The sequence below is a fragment of the Homarus americanus genome, unplaced genomic scaffold, assembly GCF_018991925.1.
Source record: "Homarus americanus isolate GMGI-L3 unplaced genomic scaffold, GMGI_Hamer_2.0 scaffold57980, whole genome shotgun sequence".
In the NCBI taxonomy this organism is placed as follows: Eukaryota; Metazoa; Arthropoda; class Malacostraca; order Decapoda; family Nephropidae; genus Homarus; species Homarus americanus.
Window position 1 is genome coordinate 13,651,550 of NW_024716703.1, and position 26,408 is coordinate 13,677,957.

Genomic DNA, 26,408 nt, shown 5'->3' on the forward strand with positions numbered 1-26,408 from the left:
TTCGTGTCTAAACGGATTGTTAGATATAATTACACTTAATGGCCGATCATGAGAAAGACAACGTTTAGAACCTCATCAATGTCAACTTATCCCACTTGTCAATTCATTCACTACAGCAAAAACTTCCATGGTTGTTTTCATTCAATAAAAGTCTCAAGAATTCATATAAACAATTGAATATATCCCACGTTTTCTAAAGGTCCTCCATCAACTCCACCAGCACGACAGGGTAGAAAAAGCTGCACAATATGATGAACTGACCCATAGCATACCCCAACCTCCCACACCTACACGCCCGCTGCACTTCAGCATCATGAGGGAGCTCCCCGGGTGAGATCAGACAGGTTTTAAAAATCATCAGGGATTATAAAGTAGTAGAATGGATGTATGACTGTTCTTTCCTGCCACGTCTTCCCTTTCCATCTTTCCTTCTTACACGCCTCCTCTCTACCTCCCCCTACACGCCTCCTCTCCCTCCCCTACGTCCCTCTCCTCCTCCCCTTCCCCCACACGCCTCTCTCCCTCCCCTACGTCCCTCTCCTCCTCCCCTTCCCCACCCCTCCTCTCCCCTCCCCCCGTCCCTCTCCTCCTCCCCTCCCCACACGCCTCCCTCTCTCCCTCCCCTACACGTCCCCTCTCTCTTCCTCCCCTCCCCCCCCACGCCTCCCTCTCTCCCTCCCCCACGTCCCTCTCTCTTCCTCCCCCACCCCACACGCCTCCCTCTCCCCCTCCCCTACACGTCCCTCTCTCCCCCTCCCCAACCCTACACGCCTCCCTCTCTCCCCTCCCCACATCCCCTCTCTCTTCCTCCCCTACCCCACACGCCTCCCTCTCTCCCCTCCCCCCTACACGTTCCTCTCTTCCTCCCCTACCCTACACGCCTCTCTCTCTCCCTTCCCCCACACGCCTCCCCTCTCTCCCCTCCCCCACGTCCCCTCTCTCCTCCCCTTCCTCCCTCCCCTCCCCTACACGCCTCCCTCTCTCCCCTCCCCTACGTCCCCTCTTCCTCCCCTACCCACACGTCCTCTCTCTCCTCCCCTCCCCTACCTCCTCTCTCCCCTCCCCATCCCTCTCTCCCTCCCCTTCCCCCGCCTCCCCTCTCTCCCCTCCCCTACATCCTCTCTCTTCCTCCCCTCCCCCACCTCCCTCTCTCCCCTCCCCACCCTCCCCTCCCCCCTCTCTCCTCCCCCCCCCTACACGTCCCTCTCTCTTCCTCCCCTTCCCTACCGCCTCCCTCTCCCCTCCCTACACCTCCCTCTCTCTCCCTCCCCTCCCCTACACGCCTCCCTCTCTCCCTCCCCTACACGTCCCTCTCTCTTCCTCCCCTTCCCCTACACCTCCTCTCTCCCCTCCCCTACCTCCCCTCCTCTCTTCCCCTCCCCTTCCCCTACACGCCTCCCCTCTCTCCCTCCCCTCGTCCTCTCTCTCCCTCCTTCCCTACACCCTCCTCTCTCCCTCCCCTACGTCCCTCTCTCTTCCTCCCCTACCCTACACGCCTCCCTCTCTCCCTCCCCTACGTCCTCTCTCTCTCCCTCCCCTTCCCCACGCCTCCCTCTCTCCCTCCCCCCCACGTCCCTCTCTCTCCTCCCCTACCCCTACCGCCTCCCTCTCTCCCCTCCCCTACACGTCCTCTCTCTTCCTCCCCTACCCTACACGCCTCCCTCTCTCCCTCCCCTACATCCCTCTCTCTCCCTCCCCTCCCCCTACCTCTCTCTCCCCTCCCCATCCCCTCTCTCCCCTCCCCTTCCCTACACCTCCCTCTCTCCCCTCCCCCTCCTCCCCTCTCTCCCTCCCCCTACACGTCCCCTCTCTCCCTCCCCTTCCCCACACCTCCCCTCTCTCCCTCCCCACATCCCTCTCTCTTCCCCTCCCCTCCCCCACACGCCTCCCTCTCTCCCTCCCCCGTCCCTCTCTCCCTCCTCCCCTTCCCTACACGCCTCCCTCTCTCCCTCCCCTACACGTCCCTCTCTCCCCTCTCCCTCACCCTCTCTCCCTCCCTCCCCCCACGTCCCTCTCTCTCCCTCCCCTGCCCCCCGCCTCCTCTCTCCCTCCCCTACGTCCCTCTCCCTCCTCCCTCCCTACACCTCCCTCTCTCCCTCCCCTACCTCCCTCCTCCCTCCCCTACATCCCTCTCTCTCCTCCCCTCCCCACACCTCCCTCTCTCCCTCCCCTCCATCCCTCTCTCCTCCTCCCCTTCCCTACACGCCTCCCTCTCTCCCTCCCCCCACACCTCCCTCTCTCCCCCCCCCGTCCCTCTCCTCTTCCCTCCCCTACCCCTACACCTCCTCTCTCCCTCCCTACATCCCCTCTCTCTTCCTCCCCTCCCCCCACCTCCCTCTCTCCCTCCCCCCATCCCTCTCTCCCTCCTCCCCTTCCCTACACGCCTCCCTCTCTCCCTCCCCTACACGCCTCCCTCTCTCCCCTCCCCACACGTCCCTCTCTCTTCCTCCCCTACCCTACACGCGTCCCTCTCTCTCCTCCCCTACCCCTACACCTCCTCTCCCCTCCCCTACGTCCCTCTCTCCTCCTCCTTCCCCTACACGCCTCCCTCTCTCCCACCCCTACACCTCCCTCTCTCCCTCCCCTACGTCCCTCTCTCTTCCTCCCCCTCCCCCACACCTCCCTCTCTCCCTCCCCACATCCCTCTCTCCTCCCTCCTTACCCCCTACACGCCTCCCTCTCTCCCTCCCCCACATCCCCTCTCTCTTCCTCCCCTTCCCCCCACACCCTCCCCTCTCTCCTCCCCCTACATCCCTCTCTCTCCTCCCCTCCCCCCCACCTCCCTCTCTCTCCCTCCTCCCTACCCCTACACGCCTCCCTCTCTCCCTCCCCCCACATCCCCTCTCTCTCCCCTCCCCTCCCCCCCGCCTCCCCTCCCTCCCCCACATCCCTCTCTCCTCCTCCCCTTCCCCACCTCCCTCTCTCCCCTCCCCCTACACCTCCCTCTCTCCCCTCCCCTACACCTCCCCTCTCTCCCCTACCCCTACCTCCCTCTCTCCCTCCCCTACATCCCCTCTCTCTCCCTCCCCTACCTACCTCCCTCTCTCCCCTCCCCCCTCCCTCTCTCCCTCCCTCCCCCTCTCTTCCTCCCCCTTCCACCTCCTCTCTCCCTCCCCCTACATCCCTCTCTCTTCCTCCCCTTCCCACCTCCCTCTCCCCCCTCCCCCACATCCCTCTCTCCCTCCCCTCCCCCTCTCTTCCCTCCCCTTCACCACGCCTCCCTCTCTCCCTCCCCACGTCCCTCTCTCTTCCCTCCCCTTCCCTACCCTCTCTCCCCCTCCCCTACGTCCCTCTCTTCCTCCTTCCCCCTCCTCTCTCCTCCCCTTCACGTCCCTCTCTCTTCCTCCCCTTCCCCTCCTCCTCTCTCCCTCCCCTACGTCCTCTCTCTTCCTCCTTCCCTCTCCTCCCTCTCTCCCTCCCCCTACATCCCTCTCTCTTCCTCCCCTTCCCCCCCCTCCCTCTCTCCCTCCCCACATCCCTCTCTCTTCCCTCCCCTTCCCCCGCCTCCCTCTCTCCCCTCCCCATCCCTCTTCCTCCCCTTCCCCTACACGCCTCCCTCTCTCCCTCCCCTTCACCCTCTCTCTCTTCCTCCCCTTCCCCACGCCTCCCTCTCTCCCTCCCCCACGTCCTCTCTCTTCCCTCCCCTTCCCTACACCTCCCTCTCTCCTCCCCCCCCCGTCCCCTCTCTCTTCCTCCCTTCCCCCTCCCCTCTCTCCCCTCCCCCTCCCTCTCTTCCCTCCCCTTCCCTACACCCTCCTCTCTCCCCTCCCCTACGTCCCTCTCTCTTCCCTCCCCTTCCCCTACACCCTCCCTCTCTCCCCTCCCCTACGTCCCCTCTCTTCCCTCCCTCTACGCCTCCCTCTCCCCTCCCCTACGTCCCCCTCTCTTCCTCCCCCTTCCCTCACCCTCCCTCTCTCCCCTCCCTTCACGTCCCTCTCTCTTCCTCCCCCCTTCCCCACCTCCCCTCTCTCCCTCCCCTACATCCTCTCTTCCTCCCCTTCCCCTCCCTCCCTCTCTCCCTCCCCATCCTCTCTTCCTCCCCTTCCCTACGCCTCCCTCTCTCCCTCCCCCCGTCCCTCTCTCTTCTCCCCTACACCTCCTCTCCCCTCCCCTACATCCCTCTCTCTTCCCTCCCCTTCCCCCTCTCTCCCCTCCCCACATCCCCCTCTCCCTCCCCTTCCCTACACCTCCCTCTCCCCTCCCCTCCACGTCCCTCTCTCTCCCTCCCCTTCCCTACACCCCCTCTCCCCTCCCCTACACGTCCCTCTCTTCCTCCCCTTCCTCACCCTCCCTCTCTCCCTCCCCTCCCCACGTCCCCTCTCTTCCTCCCCCCTACCGCCCCCTCTCCCTCCCCTACGTCCCTCTCTCTCCCTCCCCTTCCCTACACGCCTCCTCTCTCCTCCCCACGTCCCTCTCTCTTCCTCCTTCCCTACGCCTCCTCTCTCCCTCCCCTACGTCCCCCTCTCTTCCTCCTTCCTCCCTCTCTCCCTCCCCTACGTCCCCTCTTCCTCCCCTTCCACGCCTCCTCTCTCCCCTCCCCCACGTCCCCCTCTCTTCCTCCCCTTCCCCTACCCTCCCTCTCCCCTACATCCCTCTCCCTCCCCACCTCCCTCTCTCCCTCCCCTACGTCCCCCTCTCTTCCTCCCCTTCCCCACCTCCCTCTCTCTCCCTCCCCTACACGTCCCCCCTCTCTTCCTCCCCTTCCCCCACCTCCCCTCTCCCTCCCCTACACGTCCCCCTCTCTTCCTCCCTTCCCCACGCCTCCCTCTCCCTCCCCTACGTCCCTCTCTCTTCCTCCCCTTCCCTACACGCCTCCCTCTCTCCCTCCCCTACGTCCCTCTCTCTTCCTCCCCTTCCCTACACGCCTCCCTCTCTTCACAACAATCTCTCCCCTCACCTCCCATGACCTGATATGCCAGTTGTGTTCTGTTAGGCTCAGGGAATCCGACTTCAACAGGCATGCAGGCTCCTTGTTGTCGTGACCCCAGCTGGTAGGTCACCATCATCAACTGTTCTATAGGTGAGGAACTTTGTTTATGCCTTTACTATCAATGACTCATTACAGGAATTGTTTCAGCACTACACACACAAAAGAATCATGTTTTATATATCCTGTAAAAAATATATAATAAATAATAAATAAAGTCAATATTATGCCCTTAACGAGCCTTACGCTAATATAAACTGGCTGCTATTTAAAATTAATTCTTTTCCCAGGAAACCTAGAGTGTTATACAACTCCTCTCCTCTCTCTCTTTTTCCACATACACACACAGATACCATTACACACACACAAACACACACAGATACCATTACACACACAGATACCATTACACACACACAAACACACACAGAATACCATTACACACACACAAACACACACAGATACCTACACACACACAAACACACACAGATGAAATTACACACACAAAACACACACAGATGCCATTACACACACACAAACACACACAGATACCCATTACACACACACATACACACAGATACCAATTAAACACACACAGATACCATTACACATACACATACACACACAGATACCATTACACACACACACAAACACACACAGATACCATTACACACACACAGATACCATTACACACACACACATACAGACACACATTACACACACACACATACACACACACCATTACACACACACACAGATACCATTACACACACACACACATACACACACAGATACCATACACACACACATACACACGAATACCATTACACACAGATACCATTACACACACACATGCACACACAGACTACCATTACACACACACATACACACACAGATACCATTACACACACACACACATACACACAGATACCATTACACACACACAAACACACACAGATACCATTACACACACACACGCACACACACACAGATACCATCACACACACATACACACAGATATACCATTACACACACACATACACACACAGATAATTACACACACACAGATACCATTACACACATACACACACAGATACCATTACACACACACACAATCATACACACACAGATACCATTACACACACACATACACACACAGATACCATTACACACACACAAACACACACAGATACCATTACACACACACACACACACACAGATACCATTACACACACACATACACACACAGATACCATTACACACACACACACATACACACACCACCTACACACACACATACAGACACCATTACACACACACATACACACACAGATACCATTACACACATACACACACAGATACCATTACACACACATACACACACAGATACCATCTTGACCACCGGTCAAGAGCAGCGCTCCTCTCCGGAGCAGCCAGGTCAACTTTAAGTTGGCCCCATACAACCCCTCCCTGAACCCTCCTCCCCACCGGAATATCAACAAGTTCTCGCCAGAAGTTACAATTTCATTTAGGAAAGGAATAGAACCAGTGTTAAACAGGGTGAACAGTGGTGAACAGTGTAAGTCAGTGAAACAACTCCCAGTAACAGTCGTGCCCAAGTTAACCTTCCACAGTGAGGTCCCAGGTACCAGTGATAACGGCCCGTGATATCAGCGATGTGTTAATCCGTCCTACGATAGGAAGGCCTGGGACCACACCTCACTCATATAACACCATCTGTGAAATTACTACACCACATGTCCCTCATAACACCATATGTGAGGAATTACTACACCGTCAAGTCCTCATCACCATCTGTGAGGAATTACTACACCACGTGAGGACCTCATAACACCATCTGTGAAGGAATTACTACACCGTGAGGCCCCTCATAACACCATCTGTGAGGGATACTACACCACGTCAGGTCCCTCATAACACCATCTGTGAGGTAATTACACCACGTGAGGTCCCCCATAACACCATCTGTGAGGGAATTACTACACCACGTGGTCCCTCATAACACCATCTGCGAGGGAATTACTACACCAGGTCAGGTCCCTCATAACACCATCTGAGGGAACCACTACATCACGTGAGGTTCCTCCTAACACCATCTGGGAGAGAGTTACTACATTACGTGTTTGCTGTTCAACACGTACAATCCTACATTAATCTGTATGTTCACTGTATGTTCCTTTACCTTTCTCTAATGAAGGCTTTTGTTAAACCACCAATGTATGTAATAAGGCATTTATGTCCAATGTATATTTTCAGCCTTCGGGCTGCAGAACTTTTTCAATAAACCGTTAATTATTATTATTATTATTATTATTATTATTATTACACACACACATACACACACAGATACCATTACACACACACATACACACACAGATACCATTACACACACAGATACCATTACACACACACATACACACACAGATACCATTACACACACACATACACACACAGATACCATTACACACACACATACACACACAGATACCATTACACACACACATACACACACAGATACCATTACACACACACATACCATTACACACACACATACACACACAGATACCATTACACACACACATACACACACAGATACCATTACACACACACAGATACCATTACACACACACATACAGACACCATTAGCAGCAGCCAGGGTAACAGTACCTCCCATCAGGAACTTCGGGAGAGCCAAAGCCACTCTCGCTCTCAGTCTAACCGTCTTGGATTTCTCAGTGCCGTTGGATAGCGACAACAGAAGCGTTGATTCCCACGTCTTGCTGACTGTTATCGCCCCCTGCTGTACCTCGTCCGTGTTGGTTGATCTAAATAATCTTTTTGGAGTCGTAGCTTTGTTTGTATTATCTTGCTTTATATTCTCAACATCAATATGTTTACTTTTATTCTTTGCATTTTTCTTCTCCCTTAACATATTGTCTCTACCGTCTATGGTTTTCTGTCCTCTATATCTTGGTTCCCGTTCACGAGTCTGGAAAATTCTAGATTCCCGTTTTCTCTCAAAGTTGTGATCGCTTACAGTTCTCTCATGGACGCCAGGCCGAGGCTCCGCCGCGCCCAGCAGGTACTTTTCTGGAGTCCCGGGATAATTTATGTTATGACTTCCATTTTGGTCGTTATGGAGAGGAGAAATATTTTCTTGGGTGTTTAGTGCCGGTGTGTCTTCTGAGGAAGCTGCACTGGGATGCATATTAGAGTTGGTGTTTTGGAAATGCCGATCGTTGTTTCTTTGATGTCCTGGCTGACAGTTACGGCACGACGATACAAATGATAACCTAAAAAGCGAAGGCAACAAACAAACATAAGAACTAGGATCTCATGATGATTAGGAACCCCAGTTTATTTCACTTGAATAATAAACACCCTAACGTTAACCTAACCTAACCAACGGGTAAAATAAGTGTCAGTTAATCTTCAGGAGATCCGCTAACAGTTGAGTGTGAACATAGTTGTGCTACTTCTATAAACTATGGTTCATCTTAAGATATAGCGCATATTGATCAAAGGCCAAGAGTCTCAATGGTTACAAAAGACGTTCTCTCTCTCTCTTTCTCTCACACGGAGATTTAAAAAGGTAATCATCTTAAATTACGGATACGTTACAATATGTCAGCCAAAACGGGCACCAAACCGATCGTGACTCTCCTTTAACAAAAATACTTTATTCTATTCCCAGTTAAGAGGAAAATAAACTAATGAATATTAAGGGACCCAGGAATATGCACTAATGATATGAGTGAAGTTGTATACACAGTGTTAGCGTCACCTTGGGTCGTGATGGTGTAGGGTGTAGGTCAAGGTGCGGTCCCCCAGCAGCGACAACACAGCCATCACGTCGTAGGATGACTTCTTTACCAGCTGCACCTGACGCGGGGTCGTCGAGTTGATCTGAAACCTGACAGTCAGAAAACTAAACCATGAGAACATACAAGGTCATCGAAAAAAAGAATGCCCATATTTTAATATATATCATTTCAAATTTGGTTATATTGTTTTTCAATGACATTGTATAATTAAAACAATATATACACAACATCACAGAGACTGGCTAACTTTAATTTTGACTAAGGTCTTGTAGGAATAAATTTGTCTACTATGTTTGGTAAAGGTTTATTACTATTTCTTTAAGCTATCGTGGCGGAAAGGGAACATACGTTTTTTTTTTGTCCCTATCTCTAGACGTCGGAGAATACGATCAGAGATACACTATAAGTCACTGAATGTCTCTCTTTTCCTCTCACCTGGCCATCAAAGTCCTCTGGTTGAAGAAACTTGGCCTGTAGTTGAGGAAGGCGTTGTCGAAGCTGATGAGTTGGTAGTTGAGGTGAGGCAGAACCTCCAGGTGGGTGTACACTGCCCGGCACACTAACGCCGCGTACCTAGTGTCGGCCCGCCACGCCACCCCTTGCCACCACCCTTTCAGGAAGTCACCCTCGCTGTGGACGTGTGAGGGGCCGTGTGTAAGTGAGACAAACAGAAGTCAATAGAGTTGAGATAAGAGAAAAAATAGGAGAAGGACAACGAAAAACACAAAGCTGATAAAAAATAGACATACTGAAGGAAAGAGAGAGAAGAACGTGAAAGATAGAAAAACACAATATTTTTACTCATCCATCACCACTCACTCATTCCCCACTCATTCACCACACTTAACCACCACACTCACCCACCACAATCACCCACCACACTCAACCACCGGGCTCACTTGCACACGACACTCACTTGCTAAATTTACTTATCAATCACATTCATCCACCAGGTAGATTCACCGACTGCACTAATCCGCCACATTTGCTGATTCACCCTAATTATTCACGCATCACACTTACTCGTCTACCACACTCATCCACCCCCCCCCCCACCACCCACTTACTCATTTAGTAAAGGCAGGTGACGGAGGCTGGGGTAGTTCCTTCTGATGATGACGGCGGTGGACCATTCCTTCGTCAGGATGCTGTCAGCGTCTTCCTCTCCTGACCACCGCCCACAACAAACAAAATACATCGAAACCTCCATATAACGGACTTCTATCTCCATATAATCCGTGAGATGTTTTTTACATCTAACGGACCCTCGATATAACGGACTTTCTTCTCCATATAGTCCGTCAAATGAAGGTTCCTCTGTATCACCTCTACAGTATATAAAACTGATAATTACTTCTATACAATAAATACGGATTGCAACACACACACTGTACTGTACACAAGGCATCATGTACTAGGTGGCTAATTATAGTTGGGTGAAGTTTTAGGTGTCCAGAACTCAATAAAGATACTTTGGACAGCAGGTGAGCTCTTTATCCACTAAACAGCGATAACATCTATGTATTTCTTGTTTTTAAACACTTCTGACTGCCATAAACGATCATGTAGGTAATCATAAAACATATAAATAAATACAGTAGCTTCACACATAATGTAACCCGAGCTAACTAATCCTAAAAACCTAAACTAACTTGACCTAACCTTCCTATAAACTACTTTAGGTATAATTTGCTTATCTTATGGTGGTAAACGACGTCTTAAATGAAAAAAGATAATTTTACCGTATATGAATGAATTTTCATTAAGTCGTAGCAGTAAAAAAAATAGGTTATTCCTATTTGATTAAAATATCAGTACAGGTGGTTCACTACATCCTCAGTGAACACTCCTCACCTCAGCCATCATTACCTTTCTTATGGAAGGATATAAAGTCGATTCTGGGAGGCCGTCCTGGGGTGAAGAAGCTGGAGCCGTTGTGACAGTGTTGCAGGAGAGCCCAGCACATCCTGGAGTACCCTGGAGCCCTACACGACCCCCCTGGGCCCCCCAACACCAGCCTGTTACTCACATCGTCCAGACCAGCACGACAAGAGTCATAGTAGTTGAGGAAACCTGAGGGTAATTTGGTGCTAATAATTCTTATACTAACACTACTACGTCACAATTGGTAAACAAAACATAGGTTAAGTGAAGATGGTCTCCACGTCTGTTTGTTCAACTCTCACAAACATACTTCCAACAGGTATGGGACGGTAAGTGTATGGTAGGTAAAGTCTCACCCAAAAGTTCGTTAACTCTCCCAGCCAGCTATTGCTGCACTGCCTGCTTCAGATGTATGAACTTGAATCTGTTACTTCGAACCTTTAGATTCATTCATATCGGTTTCATGTTCTGGTTGGTACTGAAACAGTTTCAAACATCTGAATCAGGCAGTGCAGCAATAGCTGACTGGGAGAGTTAACGAACTTTTGGGTGAGACTGCACATGGCAAGAGGTGTAATGGTAGCAGGTTGTGGCAGGTGTGTGACAGCAAGAGTGACGATACAAATCTATGGCAGGTACTGTACGTGACAGGATGGCAAGGGTGTGGCAGCAGGTGTGTGGTGGCAGGTGTGGTGGTAGATGTGCGTGGGGCCAGGTGTGAGGCACCAGATGTGGGGGCAGGTGTGTGGCATCAGATGTGAGGGGACAGGTGTGTGGGGCAGGTGTATGGCAACAGGTGTGTTGGGCAGGTATGTGGGGGCAGGTGTGTGGCAGCAGGTGTGTAGCATCAGGCGTCTGGGGCAGGTGTGACTGCATGTGTGGGGGCAGATGTGTGGCATCAGGTGTGTGGGGGTAGGTGTGGGGTGACAGGTGTATAGCAACCAGTTGTGTAGCATCTGGTGTGTGACATCAGGTGTGTGTGGTGGTGGTGGTAGGTGTGTGGTATCAGGGGGCAGGTGTGGCAAAGTGTGTGGGGTGTGTGGCATCAGTAGGGCAGGTGTGTGGCATCCGGTGTGTGGGGGCAGGTGTGTGACATTAGGTGTGTGGGGACTGGTGTGTGGCATCAGGCGTGTGGGGGCAAGTGTGTGGTATCAGGTGTGTGGCATCATGTGTGTGGCAGTAGGTGTGTGGCATCAGATGTGTGGTGGTAGTTGTGTGACATCAGGTATGTAGGGGCAGGTGTGTGACATTACGTGTGTGGCATCAGGTGTGCTACATCAGGACTGTGAGGGCAGGTGTGTGGCATCAGGTGTGTGAGGACAGGTGTGTGGGGCGGGTGTGTGAGACAGGTATGTGGGGGCAGGTGTGTGGCAGTGTGTAGCATCAGGCGTCTGGGCAGGTGTGACAGCAGGTGTGTGGGGCAGATGTGTGGCATCAGGTGTTTGGGGGTAGGTGTGGGGTGACAGGTGTTATAGCACCAGTTGTGTAGCATCTGGTGTGTGGCATCAGGTGTGTGGTGGTAGGTGTGTGGTATCAAGTGTGTGGCAAAGTGTGTGGGGCAAGTGTGTGGCATCAGGTGTGTGTGGCATCCGGTGTGTGGGGGCAGGTGTGTGGCATCAGACGTGCGGGGGCAGGTGTGGCATCAGGTATGTAGGGGCAGGTGTGTGACATTACGTGTGTGGCATCTGGTGTGTTACATCAGGAGTGTGGGGGCAGGTGTGTGGCAAAGTGTGTGGCATCAGTGTGGCAAGGTGTGGCATCAGGTGTGTGGCATCAGGTGTGTGGGGGCAGGTGTGTGAGGGCAAGTGTGTAGTATCAGGTGTGGCATCAGGTGTGTGGCATCAGGTGTGTGACATTAGGTGTGTGGCATCAGATGTGTGGTAGTAGGTGTGTGGCATCAGGTGTGTGGGGGCAAGTGTGTGGTATCAGGTGTGTGGCATCAGGTGTGTTGCATCAGGTGTGTGTGAGCAGATGTGTGTGAGCAGGTGTGTGGGGGCAGGTGTGTGGCATTAGGTGGTGTGGCATCAGGAGGTGGGGGGCAGGTGTGTGGCATCAGGTGTGTGGGGACAGGTGTGGGCATCAAGTGGGGAAGGTGTGTGGCATCAGGGTGTGGGGGCAGGTGTGTGGCATCAGGTGTGTGGCACCAGGTGTATGGGGGCAGGTGTGTGGCATCAGGTGTAGGGGCAGGTGTGTGGCATCAGGTGTGTGGGGGCAGGTCTGTGGCATCAGGTGTGTGGGGGCAGGTGTGTGGCATCTGGTATGAACGTGTATGAGGAGATTTTATTGAGTAAATATTTATCTAACAATATTTAACAACTGGTATGTCCCGACATCAACAGTTTACAAGGAGAAAAATCTTGGAGCTGGAAACACTATAACATATATAATACAGTATTCATTTTCTTACCAACAACCCTTACCTTTTCTCCCTTTATTTCTCTGTTGTTTTACGGCAGCAACTACTGTCTCAAAAATGGCTTTGAGAATTTGCAAGTTTAACGCAGCAACGACCAAAAAATTGGCTTTTATAGGGTCTGTACTGAGGTTGAAGATATATAGTTTTTTTTGTGAAGGGGACGGGGGAGGTATGAGGTATTTGTAGATCGTTTTACACTTTCCTCTATGTATTCATTACAGGGCGTTGAAAATTCACAAGTTTAACATTACTACAAGCAAGGAATTTATCTTATTATAAAGTAAAAACAAAAAATTGGCAACATTCCTGAATCAATTTTTTATACATTATCATAACCTATATATTGTTAACATTATTATGACCTATATATTGTTTACATTATCATGACCTATATACTGTAGTGTTTACATTATCATGAGGTGTAATGGTTAGCATGCTCGCCTCGCAAGCGAGCGGACCCGGGTGCCAACCCTGGGCAGGGTGAAACTATGCGCAAGTTTCTTCACGCCAGTTGCCTTTGCCTACCCAGCAGTAATTGGGGACCTGGATGGTAATCGATTTGCGGATCGTATTCCGAGGTAATGGTTAGCCAGTGCAATTGACGAGTTGTCCGGTCTTCTTGGACTATTCCTTGACACTGGTTCATGCAGCTCGTTAACTCAGGGTGTGGTTGTTGTGTTGGCAACAGCTTCTACACCTTAAACAAAGTCACGCCTAGGTGGCCCTAGGGCCGGCCATCCTCGTTACACGAGGGGCAACCATTATTATATTGTTTACATTATCATGACCTACAGTATATATTGTTTATATTATTATGACCTATATATTGTTTACATTATCATGACCTACAGTATATATTGTTTATATTATTATGACCTATATATTGTTTACATTATCATGACCTACAGTATATATTGTTTATATTATTATGACCTATATATTGTTTACATTATTATGACCTACAGTATATATTGTTTATATTATTATGACCTATATATTGTTTACATTATCATGACCTACAGTATATATTGTTTATATTATCATAACCTATATAGTGTTTACATTATCATGACCTACAGTATATATTGTTTATATTATCATAACCTATATAGTGTTTACATTATCATGACCTACAGTATATATTGTTTATATTATCATAACCTATATAGTGTTTACATTATGATAACCTATATCTTGTTTACATTATCATAACCTACAGTGTTTACATTATTGTTATCTATATTTATTTACATTCAACACCAACCGAAAACTGTCAACACTAAGGTAACAATGAAATTGTTTACCTAACTACAACATTGAAATTTATAATTTACTGTACTGGGCGTCTGAGGTATCGTGTTTATAGCGACCATGTGACCAGGTAACTCTCTCAACCTTTATACAGTATATGGAGTTAAGAATGAAATTAACCTGTTTTTTGTCGTAATTATTATTATTATTTTATTATTAACATTACTGTATCATTATTAGCATTACTATATTAGCTTTAGCATTAGCTAGGGAACCCGATGTTGCCCGGGTTTGTTTTTGAGGCAGCTTATAACTACACTATCAATTAAACTATCATCAGCACTATATCAACTACACCCTCCTCTACACTAGATTAACTACAATCCTCTACATTTTCACTTGTAGATATGGCTTCCGGCACTCTCCCCTCTTCCCCTAATTTATTTATATATATTAATTACTTATTTATTCTTATTTTCTTAGCCCAGGATAAATGCAAAGTTTCAGGCCTCAGGAATCATGGTCTTGGAACTATGATACTAATTGCCTGACTGACTGATACATTGGGACTTTTATTATTATAGATTATCATTATTAGCGCAAACCATGATATGCCCGAAGTAACTATAATCAACATATTGTATCAAGCCACCATCTACCAACCTCGGATCGTGAAATTAAGATTGTCGAAGTCGTGATGGTCCGGTTCGTTCCAGCTCTCCCAACGCCACGATGACACCCACTCCAGTCCGTACCGACCTGTGTGAGTTACAGTTAAAGTGTGTAAGCAGCCATTTCGTGTAATAAATAGTCAACTTGTGTAATGTAAACAATTTTAATATAATTTAACTTAGCAAAACCAATTGTATACTATCTGTTATGCCGAGGCATAATTGCGTATTATAATTTTGTAAACTAGGTGTTTTGCTTGTTTTCTGTCACATGTAGCAGTTATTTTGGCAAAATTATTGAAATTTTCGTGTATATATTGATGTATTAATTATGTAAGAATATTCTAGAATGTATTGCATCATTTTTATTATGATTTACTTATTATTGTAAGCCTCGATCAGAGTATATACAAGTACCCACGAGCAGGTTAGGAATCAGTCGATCGCTTCCGCTCAGATTGTAAAGAATAAGCCTAGTAGTACAAGTGAAGATAATTGTTGTGAACAATGTAAAGTGAAAAGACTAAGGCGTTTACACTGGTAGTGTGCCGACTACAGTATATATTCGAAATGAGAAGTCCAGCTGTGAAGCCATTACCCTGTCAACAGTGTTGTCAAGAATCGGTTCTTATTAAAGAAGACTACAGTGCACAAGTCTGTTACCGTGACCTGATGGAAATCTACCTGCCTGTTGTTTGTTTGTACACTGACGATACCGATCGTCGGGAAATTACCGGAGACTGGCGGGACAGCCAGTGGTAATTCGACAATACTTGTAAGATACCTAATGCTTCTGTATATACGACCCTGGCCGCTGGTAACCAGTGGTGGAAGCAGGGTACGCGGTGACAGGAAGAGGATCGTAACATATCTTTATCAAACCTAGCCTACCAAGGCTACCATGACTGAACATTAGATTAGTTAAGTTAGTCGTGGTCAGGTTAGAGTAAGTTAGGATAGGTAGGTTTCATTAGGATACCTAACTTAACCTAACCAAAACTGGTTTTGCGTAACCTAACCAATCGAATGTTAGGTTAGGTTGTAGTGGATTCCTTCCCTACAAGCACCGAACCTTCTCGAATTTCCCAGCCTACGCCTCCAGCGCCGCCCACGGAGCGGGGGGTCAACTATCTACCCACGCCTACCCCCGCCTTATAAGGCTTGACACCGCTGTGACCACCCTCATTCTACACAGTGCCACCAGCAAGCAACACCTCCTCCTCCTCCGCGCCAGTCTGGCGGCTGCCGTTCCCGCCAGCGACCTTGGCGTCCCTCAAGCCGCGTGTCCCTCCTGTGGGCACCCTCACCACCCAGCTCTCTCTACTCAACGCTTATTACCATGCTACCTACCCAGCAACAAGCTGCATTGTACATCCAATACAATATGTATACAGTGAGCACATTGTGAGTTTCCTTTCTCCATCCCATCCTGAGTGTGAACCAATATCTCATAACCCCACAAATGATGACCCCCGGAGAGTCGCACTCACACAGGATGGAGGAGAAACTGATCACTCTCCCAGTCTTCAAGCAACATGGAAGACTGGCTTATCCACGCAGAGGCAGCTCTAATCGGCTCTACAAATACTGTCTCTACACCACAGGTTCGACACGCTAGAGCAGCTCTGCTACTCTAAGCAGACAGCCGCTCCTCTTCCTGCCCCAAGCACCACGTCCTACCGACCCCAACACACCTGTCCTGCCTCAGACGCCGCCCCCGGCCCAGCAGTACCCCCTGCCGCTCCTCCTGACGCGGCCCCTGCTCTGACGCGTACTGCACCTCTTCACTCATTTTCGCTTTTTGTCACTTGCACCTGCCTGTCGTGGACCCTGCTGCTGTCATACACCCTGCTGCTGTCATGGACCCTCTTCCTGCTGACGCAGCCCCTGCTCCTGACCCAGGCCCACACACCCCAGCAGGCGCATCTGAGGACTCTGTACCTGTCGCGAGGGAAGCACAACATTCATCGCCTCCACAACCCTCCTTCCCCCTCTTTTCTCCCACAGATCTCGTGTATCTAGACAGAGCTGTCCCCCCTAGCGGCCGGCTCATCCACGCCTTCGTGTCCCACATGCGGCATGCACCGCCCGTTCTGCCTCACATGTGGCACGCAACCCTGCCAACCTCCAGCCTCCCGCCGCGCCCGGAGGGGAAGGGGAGTATTGTAGTGGATTCCTCCCCTACAAGCACCGAACCTTCTCGAATTCCCCAGCCTACGCCTCCAGCGCCGCCCACGGAGCGGGGGTCAACTATCTACCCACGCCTACCCCCGCCTTATAAGGCCTGACACCGCTGTGACCACCCTCTTTCTACACAGTGCCACCAGCAAGCAACACCTCCTCCGCGCCAGCCTGGCGGCTGCCGTTCCCGCCAGCGACCTTGGCGTCCCTCAAGCCGCGTGTCCCTCCTCTGGGCACCCTCACCACCCAGCTCTCTCTACTCAACGCTTATTACCATGCTACCTACCCAGCAACAAGCTGCATTGTACATCCAATACAATATGTATACAGTGAGCACATTGTGAGTTTCTTTCTCCATCCCATCCTGAGTGTGAACCAATATCTCATACCCCCACAAGGTTAGGCTAGGTTAGGTTAGGTAAGGCAAGGATAAAATAGGTTTGGATAGGTTAAAATTAGATTAAGTTAGTTTACATTACACAAGATGACTAGTCATTTCACGAAAAAACTAATCTTTGGCTGTATCATATATATGTTAAGTGACCGAGTGTTACAAGAGATTTATCAAGTGTAGTTCAGGGGATATCTCTCTCTCTCTCTCTCACAAACATACACCTTATTTACACTCCCATCAAGTCATGACTCCCACATACACAACACAAGCTCCTCCATCCCTCCTCCTCCCCACACTTACAACAAGCACAATAAGTCTCCTCACCCACGTATCTCCTAGCAGTCTCAGCCACCAGCCTCCTCCACCACAACACTTGGGTAATGTTCTCCAAGTCGGTAAAGATGTTTCCAGGGTTACCCATGAGTTCGAATCCAGGTCGCAAGTGGTACTGGTGCAGGTGGTCCATCATCACGTCCAACTGAGTGAAGTTGTACCGAGGAGTCCCGTTCTCTATGCTATAACACATAAACCATGTTCTGTCAACTCTAGTTGTGTTTCTATTAGCTACACCATTGCCATATAAACCTATCTAGTTTTATCTTCACATTCTACGATGACAGATTTCTTGTCAGACTTATGTGTTGTAATGTGAGACAATAAACAGAGCTAAAATTATGAGTATGATCAACACAGATGACGGATGACACAACACTCGCTACCCAGCATTACACTTCACTCAGTATACTTTCTGCTGCACGGTGAGACTCTCTCTCCCTCTTTCTCTTCCTAGCTCTATCTATCCATCCTAGCCTCTCTACTTTTTACCATTTTTCTCCCTTTCTTCCCGTCATATCCACCCTTTCCTGCCTGCCACCATCTCCAGGCTCAAAAGCTGAGCTGCACAATAAATATCTGATACTAAGAACATCACCACTGCTTCTGTAAGTTGAAGATGAACAACACTACACCTCACCTTCCTTGTATTAAGTCCAGCAGCCAGTGTATGCGGACTTGGGCTATAGCGTCGTGTGGAAGAGAACCAATCAGAGCCAAATTGAGTTTTTCGTCCAGGCTGAGCAGGAAGGGATGACGGTCGGAGTGCGGGGCCGGCGGACTGTAGCCAAGATGTGATAACTTTAGTAAGCTGTTGTCACTTTATTTTAACCGTCATTTCAAGAGGTATATCTCTCAAATTCAATACTCTCTGTCCGCCATATATTTATACATATATATATATATATACAGTATATATATATATATATATATATATATATATATATATATATATATATATATATATATATATATATATATATATATATATATATACACAGTATATATATACACAGTCTTGGATATACGAGGCGACAGGTTCAGATACTACATTCAGGAGCCAGTTCATGCACAGTACTTGCCAACAGTGCATAACAGAGACGTAACCGACGGCCCAAGAGGCTAACGAGCCGATAAGTGGCCAAGAGGATAAAATTAAAAGTAACACATAGCGTGGCAGGTACCGCATTCGACCACCTTGACCTCTTTAACCGTAAAATTAGGGTACGTACTCATTTACAGCGTGTAACATCAGGCTGTTATCATTTCCTTTCTGCTAGCCCACACTGATTAGTCCTCAAATAGAATATGACTTCTACTGTATATGAACCACTGTCCTGAGTGGCAGTGAACAGTGATATTACCCACATGACTCTGACCTATGTATACTGTTAATGAATATGATCTATTTCTTTGTGTATGAAACTCAGTCCTGTGTGGGAGTGAGAAGTGATACCACCCTCAGTGTCAAGACATGATTGAATTACTCAGAATAGGCAGACTGTACAACAAGCTTTGCCAATAAATTTGTTAACCGTGTCAACCGTTGTCACTTAATACATTGGTTAAATCCCTTATTTTTTTATATATCTGTTCCTGGTGCTATAAGGCATTACTCTGCTTCAACAGCGATTGTCTTTAAGCGCTTATTCTCGATTATCAATACATTAGTTATCAACGATTAAAAATTAATAGACACACACACACTGATATTGATACCATGGGTGCTATAGTGAGTTGTCCAGTTTAGTAGAAAATCAATTCACTACTGCACCTTGGGTATTAAAATCGGTGTTGCCAAATTCTTCTCGGTAAACCGACTGCATTTCTACTATAAACGAGCGGGTCAAATATACCAACGCCCAGGCAGAAGTACATTTATTAATTATAGTATCACCGGGCGCCACATATGATGTTTAACATTTTATTTTATAAATTATTTATTTTTAGGTGGGGGGAGAGGGTAGAAAATGTGCCGTTTTTAAATGTAAAGAGAGAGACACGTGCCACAGACAGTAGACTTTACCCCGCTCCGTCGGATTTCAATGCTCGTCTTTTTGTAAATTAGGAAAGACTGGTAGAAATAAGTTAAGGTTGCGTCACAATACTACTTTTTCCGTCATTTTCTCTCTAAAGATAGTCATTTTTCTGAGGTGTCCTGTCACACGCATAGAGAACTAGCGCGCCAGTCTTTACGAGTATCCTTTCCAATGTTTTTTGTTGTATACAGTATATCGTGTCTAGGGTCCCACAGGTATAGATACGAATGTCATGAACAAATATCCCAAATTCCCAATGTAAACAAACATATCAGATGTATTCACGAGTATGAACATCAATATAAAAAAAATACATTTAAGTAATTCATGAAAAATGCGATACTTAATACTTTTAAATTTAAATTTAGTTATTTTACGTAGCTCGACATTTATTTTATATAACTATTGGAATTATCGAGTATACATCTTGAGTTGACCACGGAAATTGGCTCAAGTCAATAATGTGGAAACGATACGTTCGTCTGAGCGAGATGCGGGAAAAAACGATAGAAAACGGGAAAGTTGACGGGAAAAGTGCCTTATGCATGTCAATAGATAAGGTGGTAAAGATTCGTTTTAGGCCGAGCATGGAGTTTCATATTTCTGTTTATATAGGGAGAAAGAAAAAAAATACTTTAATCTATTCAGTTTCCGGCGCAAATTTATATTTTTCGAGTATTTTAACCGATAAAACCAAAAATATTAGTTGTTCAAAGTGGGCAGGGCTTTGAAGCGGAGGGAGAATGTGGGGTAAAATAATAAAAAGAACACGAAATAAACCTTTAAGCGAGTGTACTAGATTAGAAATTAAGCTATTCATTATGAATTAAATAAACTCGTATGAGTGAAGTGTTGCATCCGTCTGATGGAGCTAAACTGGAGCCGAAACTGAATGACACCTGAGGAACAGAACGAGCCACCAGATGGACGCCACAGTCAGTATAGCACATGTTCGTCGCCCTCTCCACCCTTCTTCGCTATGGCTCGTGAATTTTCTATGGTAGCTGGGGAGTAAATCAGTGAGATGGTTAAAAGGTTTACTTTTCATTCACTAAGATGTATCAAAGTATATGTGGCAGGAGAAATGAATTAGATAACTATAACGCGTCTTTTCTAAGGGTCAATATGTCTGCTGGGTACTTGGACAAAACTTCATCGGACAGGTTAGGTATCATAATATTATCTTTAGGTTAATTTTGTCCGGTGAGTAGCCATCTATGTATACCAAGTAACCATCCATGTATACCCCACCATCAGTGTATACCTAGGCACCATCTATGTATACCCAGCAGCCACCCATATTAAAGGAATGTAAAGAAGGACTTAGTATGCCCATAGCAAACTTGTTTAACAATTCATTAAAAACGGGTGTGGTACCAGAATCCTGGAGGATAGCGAATGTGATACCGATTTTCAAGAAGCGAGATGGTTCACTCTCCTCTAACTACTGTCCAATTACTTTAACATCAATTGTAGGCAAATTACTGGAAGCAATAATTTCAAACTCAATTCGAAATGACCTTAAGAAACACAAATTGATCAATGATTCCCAGTAAGACTTCACAAGTGGGCGTTCATGTCTGACAAATCTATTAACACTATTTTCAACTGTTTTCGAATCAGTGGATGACAGGCACGATTAAGATGTGGTTTACCTTTGCTTTAGCAAAGTCTTCGACAGGGTCCCCCATGAAACACTAATATGTAAAGTGGAGGCACACAGAATTGGAGATGTTCTAAACTGGATTAGGGTGTGATTACAGGACAGGAAAGAGAATCAGCATTAATGGCACTAAATCCGAGTGGGGTAACGTTACTACTGTTGTACCCCAAGGCTCAGTACTTGGACCATTACTATTTATTATACGTATACATAAACGACATAGATATAGACGTAGACAGCAACATAAGTAAATTTGCTGATGACACTAAAATAGGCCATATAATTAAATCTGACGAGGACTCCGCAAAACTACAGGAAGATCTAACCAACTTTTTTGCATGGTCTGAAAATGTCAGATGAAATTTAATGTGGATAAATGTAAAGTACTAAGCCTAAGAGATGTAAAAAGAGAAACCAGATATCAGAATGATGAACAATGTTGATATAGAGAAGTACGACTGAGAAAGATTTAGGGTAATGATGAGTAGAAATCTTAAACCAAGACAACAATGCATATTTACTCGAAACAAGGCTAACAAAGTACTTGAGTTCATACGAAGGAATGTTAATGACAAGACTAGCGAGGTCATCCTAAAACTATATCTTACGCTTGTGAGACCTCACTTGGGTTTTGCAGTTCATTTTGGTCACCGTACTACAGAATAGATATCGAATCCCTAGAAAACATACAGAGGAAGGTGACAAGACTAATCCCGGGTTTTAGGAACCTTGAGTACAGATACAGATTAAAGCACTTGAATTTGCACTCCCTCGAAAGACGTAGAGGTAGGGGCGATAATTATGATTGTGATATATAAATGGAAGTCAGGGTTAAACAAAGGTGATATAACAAAAGTACTTAGATTATCTAACCAGGAACGAATTCGTAACAATGGTTTAAAATTAGACAAATTTAGATTTAGGCGCGAGATAGGTAAACACTGGTTTGGAAATAGAGTAGTGGATGAGTGGAACAAGTTACCAAACAACATAAGCTCGAACACGCTGGGTACCTTCAAACATAGGTTGGACGGATATGAGCGGTAGGGGTTGGGTGTAAACGGGACTTCCCAGTTTGGGCCAATAGGCCCGCTGCAGTTTCCTCCATTTTTATGATCGTATGTTCATTTAATGAATAGTATGATTTCATACAAGGTAACAATGCTAACAGACAATGTTCGTAAACCACGGAGACAAAAAAGTTTCCAAGAAGATAAGTGTTGTTTTCTCAGAACTCACCTTTTTTTTTAATTAACATCAATCCAGTAACCGCCCACATTCGTCTGTAATGCTGTACTCATTAGTCACGCATTGCCACAGACTAGTCGAAGATGAGCCGCTTTAGAAATATTTTTGTGATGTGTTTTTTCCTGTACCTCTTGTTTATGCGTTACTCAACAAGACTGGACATTTTTAATATCTTATGGCCAAATATGTTAACTATCACTAAGATACAGAAGGAAATAGCCTCGTATAATGATTGTTGCCATACCTTATATTTCCGAGTTTTCATGTTAAGAAAGGAACGTCCAACTGCTGCATATTTAATATTCATGTCATTACCAACATTTTACGGCCAGTTTCCACACTTGAGCAAGATAACCAGGTCTTTCGGGAAATTAAATAACAAATGTAAATAAATAAGCTAGTTTACATAAGCTCAACTACTACTTATTCTTTACAACATTGGTTGGAACAAGAGCTAGTTAAAAATATTTATTATTACAGAAATTAGTATATTCATGGCATGGGTGTAATTATAACTTCCATGTTCCTCCATTCTTAAAGTGAATGTAAACAAGAATGACCAAGAATATGTGTCAAGTTGCGTCACTAATTGGTCAAACTATAGATCTCAGTAAATAAGCTCGACAGTTACTGAGCTGCCCAATGCAGCAGAAAACCTTAAAGTTAACTTACCAGAGGCCGGTGCTGTGTCAGAAGTGTGGGAGGACGCCCGACGTACTGCTACCGTCAACAAAGATCTTCACCTCAGTTGCTAATGACTTAACCTGAAGTTTCAACTCCTGTAAGTCGTTCAATGATGACCCACCAGCGCTTTTGACAGAAATCGTCTCCATTCTTTCTACTTGGGAAGAGTTGTCTGTAACGACTGTATAATTTTTTTCATTTAGTATAATTTGAGCATATTGAAATAGGTCAGCCAATATTTTCTTAAAGGAGTAGAGATTTCAGACAATTCAAGGTCATTGCTCTTGATATTTAAATAATTTCTACCGTCATAAAAAAATTCTGAGGATATATTCTCAATTAATGTATCTGAATCTATTCTAGGTAAGTGCACGAGATTAATATTTTCACTGACATTCTCCAGAGGTCTTTGTTGTGGGTGTGGAAGGGCAGCAACCACCACCCCAGAAGATGTTTTCTTCGTGGAGTAGGAGCGCAGATTGTGTGTTCCCTGGCGTTGGTGTGAGTGTACCAGCATCTGCCCTCCACTGGCAACCAAGGGGCGTCACACAGTACACTACACCAATCAAAACTGATATCTTCATGATTATATGGTGCGAATCTGGACCTGAAAGACGATAAACTTAATAAAAGGGGATAATTTGTACACGTGCTGACTGCATTTGATTATATACTATGTGAGAAATAAGAACATACATTGTATCTAACTTGGGGTAGAAACTAATTTTGTATTCAAAGTGGATATTTGACCGGTCACGGGCCTTTACATCCGCCATTTGTCAGGCATTCGTTCTGATTCGGCGAGGCTGATGACCTAGAATTAGTGGTTCCCAAACTTCAATTTCATGGACTAGCAGAGAGCGTGAAATCAATTCTGCGGACAGGTAATTGTAAATATTTTATATATAAAATTCATATAATCCATATACAGTAGACCTTCGATATTTTGTGAGATAGGACCGATAATTACAAGTAAATATCGTTTTCGCTATGTATCATTCTATAAAATATGGGAAAAGAGATACGGAACCGTACGTAAAATACACCAAAATTGCCTTTAAGACGTTTATTTCAGTACACGTTGGTAGCAGCTCAGCAGAGGCTCAACTGTAATAATTATGTACAGTGACACAGTATATTCCATCTTCTAAAAATCTTCACACGCTCTGCTTTTCTTTCTGAAGTAATCAATATTTTTTTATTAAGATACTTATATTTTACTAGAGATATTTAAAAAAATGGTGTCGAACAAAACTACCAAGTAGGTTGTAAAAGTATTACGAGAAACGTTTACCTTGTCCACTTTGTGCAATTTTCATTAAGTATGAAAGCATTTATCTTCTATGGTGAAATGTGCTACAGTTGCTGGTTCAGGAGCACAAGAAATGTAAACAATTACTGTACTCGTTTCTCTTACACATGTTCACTAAACCATTCAATATTTCTTCGACTCTGTTGCCAAGGTCTAGCATCTACGATATATGAATTTCTGTTCTGATATTATTTGAATAAATGACACATGACCAGAGCGATTGCGTATAAATTGCCTATTATTGAGACAAAGCAACCAATGAATTATGCCAAGCTAAAGGACGAAACGAATTTTACAATTATATGATATTCAATAATTAGTTCAAATAATATTATAAGAGTGTTTACGACATATCAATGAATATTTTTTTTCATATAAGATCACCGGTGTTGGTTCATTTACTGCATTTGATCTATACTGTATTCCGTATTAATAAAAATGAAGTCCGTTACTATTATAAGATGCGAAAGATGAACGTTTAAGAGATAAACGATTATAATATAAAATATAAGTCAGAACATCTTTCAGATAACATACACGAAGTTGTCAAGTTATTTTCTTATTCTTTTTCTTCTTTTTGTTTCATCTTCAACTGTTCATGTTCCTGAATATCCTCGTACATTTTCACATCTCAAGAACAGCATAAACTTGCTCATTTATATAATTAGTGTAAAAAGCCTCTTAAATCATTGAGAACAGAAATTAAGACAACAGTAATTTTCAATTTTCTCAGCTCAAAATGGTTTAACTATCAGAAAATATAACTAATGAAACTATTATAGTAACACGTGACTGTTATTGCCTTACCGTTGCTCAACTATTTCTCCCAACACTTACACTATATTAATAATCACTTGTATTCACCGTCACAAAATAAAATACCATTTCGGATGAGTAATAAGATCAAATAAAAGTCGCAGTATGATGTAGGCCAGAGAAGCTTACAGATCACTAGTAGTTCATGTATTTAGTACTGACCTCAATAGTTGGTAGTGATATGTAATGGTTATATTGCCAAATGGATGGCGAAACTCCTCGTTTATATAAAGGAAATGGGAGTGTAGACTGCGTGGCCGTTTGGTTTGACGACTCCCGGCATCATACTGCCTGGTAGTGGTGTGGTAAGTAGTGGAGAGCCACCTAGGCATCCATCCCTCTCAATGACGTAAATTGACTGTCACGCCCACAACCTCCACCAATGACAGGCAACCGCTTGTTAATTCATGCGATGTCCTTTATTTTTGTTTTACTATCAAGCGGTAAAAAATAGCAGGCGTTTCATTTTTTTATTAGGATATTCTAAATTTGATACTGATGCCTTTCCAGTTACACTAAGTTTAGTGTATCTGTATATAAGATGGGGTTAATTGGGGTGTAAAATCCAAGAGGCATTTGATTCCATTATACAGGGTGTTCCGTAAATACCTTTCATAAATTAGGCGGTGTATTCCTGAGACACAAATAAAGATAAATGACTAAATGACCAAACTGTCAATTCTCAGTGGTTTCGGAGCTACAGCACTTGACATGCTTGGTAGGAATGTGATGAAACCTATATGGGGT

At 45.9% G+C, this 26,408-nt stretch overlaps 1 protein-coding gene across 1 annotated transcript; it reads right to left on the bottom strand.

Moving 5' to 3' along the window:
- Positions 1–193: 193 nt before the first annotated feature.
- On the bottom strand, positions 194–25,993 carry LOC121858388. The gene is made up of 13 exons (XM_042354832.1): positions 25,824–25,993; positions 23,928–24,140; positions 23,522–23,714; positions 18,540–18,680; positions 17,891–18,081; positions 14,984–15,079; positions 10,639–10,842; positions 9,837–9,936; positions 9,205–9,399; positions 8,730–8,858; positions 7,613–8,238; positions 4,908–5,014; positions 194–322 (listed from the first exon to the last, which is right to left on the bottom strand). Exons 5-13 carry the CDS (start codon positions 18,033–18,035, stop codon positions 194–196), a joined length of 1,731 nt encoding a protein of 576 aa, XP_042210766.1. The 5' UTR covers positions 18,036–18,081; positions 18,540–18,680; positions 23,522–23,714; positions 23,928–24,140; positions 25,824–25,993.
- Between the last annotated feature and the right edge of the window lie 415 nt (positions 25,994–26,408).